The 13,786-nt window shown below is 33.0% G+C and overlaps 1 protein-coding gene across 2 annotated transcripts in view; it reads left to right on the top strand.

The window, feature by feature from the left end:
- Nucleotides 1–13,786, top strand: part of Vti1a (Vesicle transport through interaction with t-SNAREs 1a) — a 135,296-nt gene that overhangs the window by 99,520 nt on the left and 21,990 nt on the right. For both annotated transcript variants that reach the window (XM_090409399.1, XM_090409400.1), the window contains exon 6: nucleotides 2,447–2,517. In XM_090409399.1, the coding sequence (XP_090265525.1) occupies nucleotides 2,447–2,517 (71 nt within the window). The remainder of the gene's footprint in view (nucleotides 1–2,446; nucleotides 2,518–13,786) is intronic.

Here is a 13,786-nt window from a genome sequence, read left to right on the forward strand (position 1 = left end):
GAAAGATTACCAAAACAAGTGTTCTTTGCCAGGAAAAAGATCCAGAGGATGACCAAGATATAGGTGGTTTGATACAGTAAAAAGTGCCTTAGAAGATAGAAATATAAGATCTGATAATGTTGGAGTCTTGACAAGTAACAGACTGATTTGAAGGAAAATTGTAGATAGGAAGTTAGTAATGTTATAAATTTTTCATGTAGTACTATCATATCCTGTACACCCCTTGAGGGTACATGGCAGGAATGTGATGATGATGACAGTATTTAAAATTTTCCTTTTTTTCGTAACATTTTTGGAATGAAAGTATTGGAAAAAAAATTTTTAATTAAAGATTAATCTTTAGTACACATTTTATATAACGTCCAGCAGTGGTCTGCCATCATGTTGACATTCTACCTGCCCTGATACTTCTTTCCATCTCCTTGATGTCTTGGTGGAATCGTTCTCCTTGCTCTTCACTAACAGTTCCCAGATTCTCAGGAAAGTAGTCTAAATGAGAGTTGAGAAAGTGCACTTTTAAGTTCATGGAGCATCTCAAATTCTTAATTTAATGTAGCATGTTTTCCACAATCATTTTATAGTTGGGGGTCCTTGTGATTTCCTAAAAATTTGGAAATGTTAATTTCAAAGCTTTCCATGCTTCTTTTTCAGCAATTGCCATTTTTTCTTCAAACAGTTTATCTTTCATAAGTTTCCTGATGTCCAGACCGATAAAAATAGCTTCTTTCAATTTTGCTATAGATAATCCCGGAAACTATGCGCAGATGTATTTAAACACTCAGCTTCTTTTGACAGAGCCTTGACAATTTGCTTCATTAATCCTAGCTTTATGTGAAGCTGAGGTAAAAGTATTTTTTTCCCAAACAACCAAAGTTTCATGTAACACGTTTTTACTTCCAGGTTCTAATGTGACTCTTTCTGGCCACTCCTTCTTGATCCAATGTTGCTCTCGATCTCGGCTGTCTCACTTGCACAAAAAGCAGGGGTATTTGGTATCCCCCTTTGTTGTCCCAAAATCATAGATGATATGACTTTAAGATCACCGCAAACTGTCCATTAATGATCATTGTACTTAAGTTTGCTGAGAATGAAGGCTAAATTTTCATATCATTCTTTCAAATGCTGCTGGTACTGAAGCATACTTATTGTAATTATGGAGAAGCACAGCTTTGAGGCTTCTTTTTGAGGAATCGATAAACAACCTCCAATCGATGACTTCATATTTTATGCTGAATTTGCTTTATCAGTCCGGGAATATCGCTACAGTAAACTAATTCGCCTTCCTCTGAAAAGTAAGGAAGAAAATCTCTTTATCTATATCTAAACCATGAGAAAGAAGTGTCAGGGGCTAACAAATTCTTTTCATTTAGTCTCAAACCCAGCAGTTCTGCAGATTTCTTAGGAAGACCCAAATCTCTGACCAAGTCGTTTAAATCGGTCTGTGAAAAAAATTTCAGGAAAACTTTCAGAAATATGATGACCTTAGTAGTCAATGACTTAAGTTCAACTAAAGAATCACACAAGAAAATGTGTGTGTGACAACAGAAAAGTCATTCGTTATCTCAGCGAATCAGATTCAAAGTAGCCACCTGCACTTTTATTTGTATTCCTCCCTCCTTCTCCTATCTTAAGAATGAGAAGTTTCATGGAAGTGCCTTTTTATTTATCATAAAAAGCACTTCAAAAAGGCACTTATACAACTAATTAGCTGTAAATAAAGGAGAATGAAAATAAATACCAGTGTGCTGAATTTAAATCCAAATACTACTAATAAAAACCATAAAATTAGAAATTGGATAAAATTGGTGGGTGATGGAATTTTTTTACTGTTTTTTTTTCTGAACTCAGCACCTAAAAATCTATAAGAATCAATTATTACTTCTCAGAAACTTTTCCATCGCAGGTCTGTGTAATCAATAAACAAAAATATTTGAAAGGAATTTGTCTTCCTTTCTTCTTCTCTTTTCATCAGTGACCTAACATCAAATGTTATGGGTTAAACTGCTCTAGTATATTCTCTTGTATTATCCAGAACTGCTTTCAAAAAGAAGCAGTATATCAAAGAAACTATTAAAGTAGAAGAAAATGATACAGCACTGATAAATATGAGAACTGCTTTGCTAGCCTAGTTAGCTGAGGGGATTGTGTACCTGCTGTCCCTTCCACATGCTGTTGGTTTGAATTACTCTGTTGCTAATGCATGCTTCTAAAAGTAAGTTTTAAACAACTAGTAGGCAGTTTTTGTTGCTTAGTGAGAGATCACCACCCTGCTTATTGGAGGCCTGAAGTGAATTGAGAAAGAAAAACGTGTAGTTTCTGTAGCAGAGCTCCCATATTATTTAACCTATTAGTTTTATTGCACCCCTTTCCTCAAAAATTGACTATCTATCCATCCCTGATATATAAGTGCTACAATATATTAAAACAGCAGTTTTTCTTTTTTTAGAACAAATAGGTGCTCACATCCTTAATGATCTGAGTTCTCAAAGGGAAACCATGACAAAAGCAAAAGAAAGGGTATGTATAATGTCATATTTTTCACTTCTGTTTTTTTACCTCTGATTTTTATAAATTTAATTTTTATATCCATTCTATTTTGACAGTTTGTGTAATATAATTCTTATAATGCATATATTGTTATAAGCAAACCTGGTTTTGGCCATCATCTTGAGTAACTGTAAATTTTTTCTCTCAGAAAATGAATATTTATTATATATAAAATTTTATACAAAAATATACATCAGACAGGAAAATAGATGGTTAATTCTGAATTACAATCTTTCTGACTCAGAAAATTCCTTAAGATGTTTGATCCTAGCCACTCACTCTGCTTTTTTTTTTAATTTCTTCAGGTCTATTCATGTTGATGAAGAAGAGGTTTCATTCCAAATGCATATCTTTCTAGTTCAAACAAATTTTCAATGGCATTTGAACTATGTGAACAATTTGGTTGTAGCTATCCCTCTTGGTAAATTTTTTTCTTTTTCTTCAAAAGGCAACATTTTTTCAGGTAGCTAATCCAAAGTATGATTTAGAATCTCAGATCATTCTGATGTATAAAAATTCCAAAATTTCCTCATATATTTGAAATGAAATAAGCCACAAAAGTCCCAGAATGCTAATCGTCCTATTTTAGCAAGGTAAATATATAGGTAATTGGCCACATAAGGGAAATCTCATGTCTGAATATAATGCTTTAATATTTGTGAAAGTAAATTGTGTAACACATTTGGAATCAGTTCTTGTTCACTTTTTTTTTCAATTATCAAATGTATAGTTACTGACAATTTTTTCATTGCTACTAAATAACAAAATTTTAATTTCAACAACTGTCTGTAAATGAATTTAAACAGAAATATTGATGGGTATTGTGTGAATACTGTTAGTGGATCTCCTGCAGCGAGTCTTTAGATTCCATACACTTAGCTGTATATTAATAATATCAATCTGTGTTACATTGTATAGACAACAAAAAAAAGTGATATAAGCAGATATATAAAGATATAAAAAGTGATATAAAAAGGTATAAAAAAAATGACCGACAGAAACATTACACACACTAACAACAACAGAGCTATCAATAACTGTACTTAAGTTTAAATTGGAGTCCACGCTTCAGTTCTAGCTACATTTATGTGCGTGTGATCTCACGAGAATGCCAGCACTGACCAGCAGAGCTATGCGAATCTGGCAAATTGTAGCTAAGGTTGCTATACACGCACATGTATAAATGTAGCTAGAACTGAAGCGCAGACTCCAATTTGAACTTAAGTACAGTTTTTGATAGCTCTGTTACTATTAGTGTGTAATGTTTCTGTCTTTTTTGTTTATACTTTTGTACTTTGACACCTGATGAAGTTGGCTTACCAATGAAACGAGTTGTCCTTATTAAACTTTTATTCTTAATTATCTTGGTAGTTTAAGTCATTAAAATTATTGAACATGTTCATAAACCCAGTCAATCTGCATACAAATATATATACCGTATATGTCGCCGTATAAGACAAGGCCTAAATTGTAGGCTATTTTTAGGTTTTAAGCTTATGTCAGTTGTATAAGATGACCCCCCCCCCCCCCAATTTCTTCTTTCTTATATTAATGCAATGCTAGGTATTGTTGTTATATCCTATATCCATTATTTTTATATCTATGCATATCCGTTATTTTTTTGCATGGTATAGAGGTATAGATTTAATATTTATGTGAATTACCCTAATTAAAAGTGATTAGCTTCAATTTTAATTAATTATTCATTTTGCATTTTTTAAAATTTTAGGGTTATTAAAATTGTTATAATTTAAAATCATGGAACCAGCAACAAAACGAAGAAAGCATGAAGCTCGATTAAAAATAAGGGTAATTGAAATGGCAAAGCAAACTAATAACTGTGCTGCTGCTGCAAGAAAGTTTGACATAACCGAGAAGATGGTAAGAGAATGGAGGAAGAAAGAAGATATTTTAAAAAATTGCCAAAGAAAAAATAATAGAAGAAATCATGCAATATAATGAAGAAATACAATTTATTAGTATGGGATATGTTCATAGTCATTTAAATGAGAATACTAAAAGTCTTTTAGAAAAAAATAACACAAAAATTGATTGCTGTTATACCAAGTGGTTTAATTTCTATATTGCAACCTCTAGACGTCTGCTTGAACAAACTATTTAAAGATCACTTGCGAGAAGAGTGGAATAATTGGATGTTGACTGGTGAAAAATCATTTACAAACGGTGGATCTATGTGCGCTGCATCGCTTGATATGTTGTGCAATTTTGTGATCAAAGCATAGAATAAAGTAAAAGTAGAGACTGTAATAAAATCATTTAAAAAGTGTGGTATCTTTGATCTTATGGATGGTACGGAAGATGATTTGTTGTGGGACACTGATGATGATGAAAATGAAATTACTTCACCGGATTCAAACTGGGATCCATATGACGATCATTTAAACAATGAATCTCTGGAGAACTATTTTCAACAGATGATGAAGAAAATTAACATGAAAATTGAGGTTAATAATTATTATTTGTTCTTTAAGACTTACATCTATTGTAATATTTTAAATAAATTTATGCAACAAAAAATTAATCTGATTTGTTTATAAACATTGCCTATTTTCTTATATAACGATGTATTGTAACTACCTAAATGTTCATCCAAGAAATTAAGCTTCCCTTTTTATACTTGCCTTATAAGATGACCCATGATTTCAAGGGGTTTTCTGTAGTATTTGAGAATCGTCTTATATGGCGACATATACGCGCACACACACACACAGTTGAACTTTGAAGAACATGGGTTTGAACAGTGTGAATCAACTTATACATGATTTTTATGAATAAATATATTGGAAAATTTTTCGGAGAAAATTGCGGCAATTTGAAAAAACTCGCAGACAAAGCTTAGAAATATCGAAAAAAATTAAGAAAAAGTTAAGTATATTATGAATCCATAAAATATATGTAAATACTAGTCTATTTTATCATTTGCTACCATAAAGTATACACAAATCTATTATAAAAAAGTTAAAATTTATGAAAACACAAACACAGATAGTACATGGCCATTTGCTGTCGAGATAAATGTAAATAAACATAAAGATGCAGTGTTAAATCACGACTGCATACAATTAACTGTTATTAATTAGTTAAATTAATTAATTTGCATAAAAATAAAATTTTTATAACAATTCATTAATTAGTGTATAGGTTAGGCTACTGCAAAGCAATTGTATCGATTGCACTAGTCTACCATAAAGCAATCATGTTGCTACTTCTTCATTATCACTGCATGAATCGTTATACCTGTAAATAAATCTGAATTTCTTTTTCACATTATTTTTTCATTATTGATGTCTAGTGTTAGTAATACATATAGCATCTACAGTGTTCTGTATCATATAAGACTATTGATATAGGTACTGACAGACATATAATTCATGTTGTAAACAGATGACGTAAACTTACGATATCGATAAATACAGTACAGTACTGTAAGTGTATTCACTTCCTTATGATTTTCTTTAGTAACATTTTCTTTTCTCTAGCTTACTTTATTGTAAGAATATAGTATATATACATACATACCAGATAAAATATGTGTTAATCAATTGTTTATGTTATCAATAAGCCTTCCGGTCAAGTAGGCTATTAGTAGTTAAGTTTTTGGAGAGTCAAAAGTTATATGTGGATTTTTGAACAACGCAGGAGGTCTGTGCCCCTGATCCTCGCATTCTTCAAGAATAAACTTTCTTTATTTCATTGTTGTCATTTGTTCTTGATTTTTTTTAATTTTCAAATTAAAAAAAATTTATAACGTGAATAAATTTGAACAAGAAACTTTGAAAGTAGTAATGTGCATCTTACTCAGACTATAACTCGCCTATTTTTTAGGCATGTATATGAATATGTAAATGCAACTCTTGAATGTTTGTAATTTTGCTTTAAAGTTAATTCTTCTGAGTTGCAAGATGCAGTTCATTATTTATCTTACCTTCATCAGTATCGTCACTCAGTGGTAGATTTTTTTTGTGCACTGCTGTGCAGAACAAAGTGTTACTGGTGAAGTTACTGATGAAGTGAACTGCACAGAACACCACTAGGAATGTGCTTCTCGCATCAAGCATGTGACTTTTTTTTATTTGCTTCTTTATAATAGATATGATTTTTTCCAAGATATAATTTTTTACAGTCATCACAAGAAAATTCAGAGGTTGTAGATGTTATGAAACTGGAGAAAACTTAAGAATCTGTAGCCATTAGGCCAAATGGCAAAGTCAGGCTCTTTAAGACTTTCTACTCTCTAATAATCTCCAATCTCAAAATAATTTTACCTTTGAAATAGAAAAAAGAAGAGGCTTTAGCTTTCTTAGGTACTCCCATTAAAGGATAGTCATGTGGATCCCTCTGGACTTCATCTACAATAAACTCACGTATATGGACAGATGAATTTTTTATTTCCAATCCTAACCATGAGCCACTGTAAACTTATACATTAGTACAGTTGTTGGAGTATGGATTAAATAATCCACAAATCTATTTCTAGATCTATCCCCCATCTGAAACTTTTTCAACTTTCATACTAAGCAAGATTAGTGGTGGTCTTATCATGCTAAAGAAAATAGGGAGCTTTCATAGCTCACTCAGTAATGATGATGCCCTTTAGTTGAAAAGACTTGGGTTTGAATCCTCTTGAAGACAGGAAGAACCTTTGTAAAGACTTATTATCTGAAGGCAAGTTAGCCAGTCTCATATAGAAGTGGTAAGATTTTCCCTTCCTTTTGGGAAGTTTTCAGCTTTTGATACTGCAAAACTAGCCTGAGAAGACACACATTTTATATATATATGTTGTTGTTATGTTCCATTGAATCATTTTAGACTCCCAGTGATTCTATGAACATACACTGTCCATTCAGATCTGTCCCTGGCCATATCTTTCAGAATTTCCAGGTGCATTCCAGTTGCTTCTTTAACTCCATCCATCCATCTAATTCTTGGTCTTTCTCTTATCCTGCTTCCATCAACTTTAGCAAGCATCATCATCTTCTCCAGACTGTCATTTGCTCGCATAATATGTCCAAAAGTATGACAATTTTTGCTTGATGATCATAGCTTCGAGAGAACAACCTGGCTTTATTCTGTCTATTATTGATTTACCGGTTTGCTTTGCAGTCCATGGTATTCTTAGTAAGCATCTCCAAACCTATAATTCAAATACATCTATCTTCCTTCTTTCACTCATTCTCAGGATCCAACTTTCACATCCATACAGTACCACAGGGAATACCATTGCTTTCATGATTCTGATTTTTGTTGCGAGGCTAATATCTTTATCTTTAAAGATCTGGCTTAAATTTGTCATTGCTTTCTTTCCAAGTAATAATCTTTTTCTAACTTCTTCAGTACAATACCCATCTTTATCAATTCGGGATCCTAGGAGCACAAAATTATTAACTACTTCCATCTTTAAAGGTACCTGTGGCATAATAATTTAATAATGGAACACATATACGCCACGGTAATAACTTCAATTAAATAAAGGTAAAAATATTTCTTGCTGAAAGTAACGGTACATCCTCAGTGTAGAACAAACAGTTAAAGGAGTGAAATACAAAGTATAGAACATTCGGTGGATCACCAAATAAAATTGTTGCCGCATGCCAGAATATTAATTACTAAAATATTATTAAATAATTCTTTAAAGATAATTATTTCATTGATGGTTGCATAAAATAAGAGTCTCCCAAACTTTTGGGAGAGAGAGAGAGAGAGTCATTTCGATTTAAATTCGGCCGAATGTAAGAGGTCTTTGCAACTTTCTTTAAAAAGGTGTTCATATTTAAACCTGCATCTGTGGAGAAGACAAGCTTTATCCCACTGGATATTATGATTAGTTCAATGCTATGTTGTGCTAGACCAGACTTGTGAGGTTTCATGTATTCGATATAATATTGATGTTCCTTCATTCTTTTTTCCACAGAACAGCCTGTGGAAAAAATGTGTTTGTCCATAATATGACAAATTGCATTCACATAGTATCTGGTAAACACCAGCCAATGATAGAGGTGACAGTTTGTCTTTTGTAGATGGCAACGAGTGAGAAATTTTGTTGATAGGAAAATATGTGGGAATAAGATGATACTTCAAAATTCTGCCTATAGGTTCTGAGATGCCTGAAATGTAAGTGATTGGAACTCTGCGGTCTGTTGAAGAATCCTTAGGTGTTGGAACATAGGAGTCAATTACCTGCTGGATTTGATAAGGGTTGTAACCATTAGATTCTGTTAACTCTTTTGTAGTGAAAAGTTCTTGTTGTAAGCTTGATGGAGAGGAGCACACTTTATGTGCTCCTCTCCAATTAAAGATTTGATAATGCCAATTTTTTGAAAGGTGTGATGAGCAGACTTTTGATGAATATATCTGCCAGTAAAAGTAGGTTTTCGATAGACACTTTTAGACAGAGTACCAGAGGATGTGCATGTAAGGAGGATGTCCAAGAATGGTAAACTACCAGATTTTTCTTTTTCCATGGTGAACTGAATGCATGGGTGAAGGCTATTTATCTGTTGTAGAAATGTGGTAAGTTCCTCTTCAGCATGTGGCCAAATAGCAATAACATCATCAACATAACGAAACCAAAGAGAGGGTTGGGGATGAATGGATAGAACAAGGTGTCTTCCAGATGTTTCAAAAAATAGTTTGCCAAAGGTGGAGACAGAGGGCTACCCATGGCAGTACCTTCAACTTGTTTGTAGATCTTGTTTTTCCAGCTGAAATAACCTGAATATATAACGAATTGAAAAATCTTTGCAATTTTTGTCACAATCATTAACTGTCCTTACTGGACATTCTAGATCGTTCATCAAAAATTAGACACATTTTCTTGAAAAAATCAAGGATGTTCAAATCAAAGAGTCTGAATTACCTCCTCCACAGATGCAGGTTTAAATATGAACGCTTTTTTAAAGAAAGTTGCGAAGCCCTCTTACATCGGCTGAATTTAAATCGAAATGACTCTCTCTCTCTCTCCCAAAAGTTTGGGAGACTCTTATTTTATGCAACCATCAATGAAATAATTATCTTTAAAGAATTATTTAATAATATTTTAGTAATTAATCTTCTGGCATGCAGCAACAATTTTATTTGGTGATCCATCGACTGTTCTACACTGAGAATGTACTGTTACTTTCAGTATGAAATATTTGTACCTTTATTTAATTAAAGTTATTTCTGTAGTTTATACATGTTCCATTATTTACTACTTCCATTTTTTCCCCATCTATTTCAAAATCATTTAAGTTCACATGTTGCCATAACTTTTGTCTTTTTGAGGTTAAGTTTAAGGCCATATTTAGCAGTTTCTTCTTTAACTTTCATAATAAGTTCTTCCAGATCTTCTTTGCATTTTGCTAGCAAGGTAGTATCATCTGCATACCTCAAATTATTAATATTTCTTCCACCAATTTTAATTCCAACTGAAGACTCCTCCAGTACTGCCATTCTTAAAATGTATTCGCAGTACAAGTTAAACAGGAACGGAGATAAAATACATCCTTGTTGCACCCCTTTACCTATTGTGAAATACTGTTGTGTCCCAATTTATGATTATTATTCTATCTAGTGAAATTCTGCTTATCTATGTTCAACTATTATCTATGCACGAGATATCACCCCAAAATACAAATATTTAAGCTATTTCTCCCCTTAGTGTCCCAATTATTTATATTATACTGCGCCTTTTGGGACATTTAGTTTGAGCTATTAAATACAAAAACAAGGAGCAATTACTAAAATATGTCCGAATGTGAAATCATATTGCAGTCGTGACACTTTATCTCGTTTTTTAACACATTAATTTCCCGCATGATTAGGTTCGTACGTTTTTCAAGTGGTGCATTGGGCAGCAATTTCAGAGAACTGTTTGAACAATAAACAAAGGTTTATTAAACTCATTAGTATGGTACAATTCAATTTCTAATATAATTCAATTCAATACTAAGAAAACATTTACAAAATAACATTAGCTTATCACAAGTAATTTGGCTATGATCCTATATGGGTATTGCGATCATGCCACCATAACAAATTCAACACATACAATCATATGTATAATCCCAGATCTAATTAACTTTAGTGAACCCTATATTAGTCTGAATACGCTATATGCTGTAGCACCTGGACATATGTGATCAACTTACTCTATTTTACTATCTAAAACTATGTAGACTAAATTATCCTTTCACTGTACTAACGCAACTTTGACATTTAAAACTTTCCTATACGTTACAATACACGTGCATAATTCTCAGGACACATGAATTACTTATATAATATCAATATTAGCAAGCATACTTTCATTATAATCAGTCATGTACTAAAGTCCTAGTATAATTTTCCTTAGTCTCTTCAACAGTTCAGTAATAGAATAATGATAACAATTATAGACGATTTTCAGTTAACACGAAATTTTTTTACAGTACCTTTTTCTCTTGAGTTTTCTATATTGGCCTCTACCTTTTTCCGATTGTACTATCCTGGTATGATCTCTCTTATAATCTGTCACTCCTAAGTTCTTTTGGCATTAAACTGTGCTTATGCGATCTTTACTTTTCGTACTTGAATTAAGAACACACTTTAGAATCATCTATACCATGGTTGTGAAACTCACCACGTGGACACTGACTTCTTTACAAATTTCCCTCTTTTCGTAGTTGTCACTGGATTATGAAACACATAGATAATACCTTCTTTCCTTTAGCTAAATGGCATTCCTCATTTCTTACCATAGGAAATACGGAATCGAAATCCCGCTCACTTTTGTTTCCTTGTTGTGACGACGGAGATAATTCCAATCCCGCCACTCAGGAAAACTACGTGAAACCTATACGAAGGAGCTCGTGAAGCAACTATCCGGGGAAAAAAAGCCTTGCGGGGGAGGCTTCTAAGCCTTTTATACCTTGAACCCTAACGGCACTTTCTTTAATTTCTTTTCTCTGCCCCTTACTTGATTCGACTTCACCGACCAATTAGGGTGGTGTTTTTCTGCCAAACATCCTTTGGTCGGCGAGCCCGTGACGATGTCTCAAATCCAGGAATTGACCCTGAGCGATAGTCTGTTTTTTTTTATTTTTGCTAGCCTCTAAATTAACCCCCCTTACAAATTTTTAAGAATTTACTTAATATTTTAATCTCTAGCCTCTCACATACAATTTCTTATGACTAATCCTTTCTTACTTAGCTAAATTTTTTTTTTTTTTTTTTTTTATCACAACACTTATATATTCCTTCTTTTATTAGTTAGTTCAACAAACACTTTTTTTTTGTTATATATTTTACTTGGATGCAAGAATATTTTCTTTCTTTAAATAATTTGTGTATTAGCTTTTATACAGGGGTTTTATTTTATTTTCTCTTCATGTTACACCATGATAACTGGGAATTCTACATTCTTAAGGTATCAGGGTGTAACATGTGAAACTGTGGAACATGTTAAGAACAATGGGAGTACCACAACATTTCATTATCCTTCTGAGGAATCTTTATTATGAACAAGAAGCTACTGTCTGAACAGATCAAGATCTGTTCAGACAGTAGCTTCTTGTTCATAATAAAGATTCCTCAGAAGGATAATGAAATGTTGTGGTACTCCCATTGTTCTTAACATATTCCACAGTTTCACATGATCTACAGAGTCAAAAGTCTTACTATAGTCAAGTAAACAAAGGTAGACAATTTTTTGATATTCCTGTGCTCTTTCTATTATCCATCTCACATTGGCGATCTGATCTCTTGTTCCTCTGCCTTTTCGAAATCCTGCCTGTTCATCTGGCATTTCTCTCTTCATGAATGGTTCCAGTCTTCTCTGAATGATCTTAAGTAAGACTTTACTTCCATGAGAAATCAGTGCTATAGTTCTGTAATTTTCGCACTCCCTTGCATCGCCTTTCTTCAATAAAGGTATATAAACTGATTTTTTCCATTCCTTAGGCCAGTGTTTCTCAAAGTGTGGTATGCAGACCCCCTGGAGGTCTGCAAAAGGTCTTCAGGGGGTCCGTGGCAATTTTCAGCTATGCATCATTAACGCATGGAATAAAATTTAAGTTTGAGATCGTAAAATGTTCCTATTGTATCACTGAATAAGGTACAGAGGCATCTGCAGGCTGTGTAATATGTTTCTCAACAAATAGTGCAATTAGAGACAACTAGGTAAAAATGGAACTAATGAATCGCATGACCCCCTCCCACATAAAATGCTGTATAGTAGACAATCAAAACCATATGGTGCACCAGCAACATATGGTTTTGTTTGAGTGAACGTGTTAAAACTAAGAAATATATAATGAATGTGTTTCAGATATTATATAAGGAATTTGGTTGAAGAGAATTAGTCTTTCAACTGAACTGTCAGCTTGCTTTTGTCAATTAGTAGCGCGATCTTTTGTTAATACCGCACTAATCATAATCTTCATAGCTGCTTTATCTCTATTGGCCTACCATTGCTGTCTGTTTCGAGTTCTGCTTTCACTAGCCATTTGTTGAAGGACTGTTCGTTAAATACGGTAATTTTTTTTTAGCTTTCAAATTCTTAAGTATGGATCACTGGTTAAAGACTGGATTTTTAAAATGCGCAAAAGTAGCTGTCAGCAACAAGAAAATGTTGATATTGTATCTGGATCGAGTGAAATTGATAAGTGTGTGTCGTCTGACATCTCTTAAGAACCAGCTAGGAAGAAGATGAGAAAACTTCGTAAGTACGATATAAATTACTTGAAATGTGGATTTTCATGGATGGGAAATGAAGAGGAACTTATTCCATTATGTGTAATTTGCGGTGAAACTTTAAAAAATGAAAGCATGAAACCATGAAATTTTAATCGCCATTTTGAATCGAAACATAATGAATGCAAGGACAAACCTGTCGAGTTTTTTCAAAATAAACTAAAAAATTTAAAAGAATCTCAAAAAGTGATGTCGATCGTGTCAGGAGGTGAAAACCTGAAGGCTTTAGAAGCTTCATATCGTGTGTTGCTATTAATAGCAAAAAATGGTGCAGCGGAAACAATTGGTGAAACTTTGGTCAAGCCTGCAGCAAAAATAATAGCGGAAATTATGATAGGAGATAATGCAAAAAAGATCTTTTGATAGGATTTATCTTTCAAATAGTACCGTTCATCGAAGAATCACTGAAATGGCTGAAAATGTAAAACAAACATTGTTATCCGATATACGTAAGAGTAGTTATTATGCGTTGCAGGTAGATGAATCCACCGACATTTCAAATTTTGCA

The sequence above is a fragment of the Typopeltis vanoorti genome, chromosome 19, assembly GCF_054136105.1.
Source record: "Typopeltis vanoorti isolate ZY-2024b chromosome 19, IOZ_Tvanoo_1.0, whole genome shotgun sequence".
In the NCBI taxonomy this organism is placed as follows: Eukaryota; Metazoa; Arthropoda; class Arachnida; order Uropygi; family Thelyphonidae; genus Typopeltis; species Typopeltis vanoorti.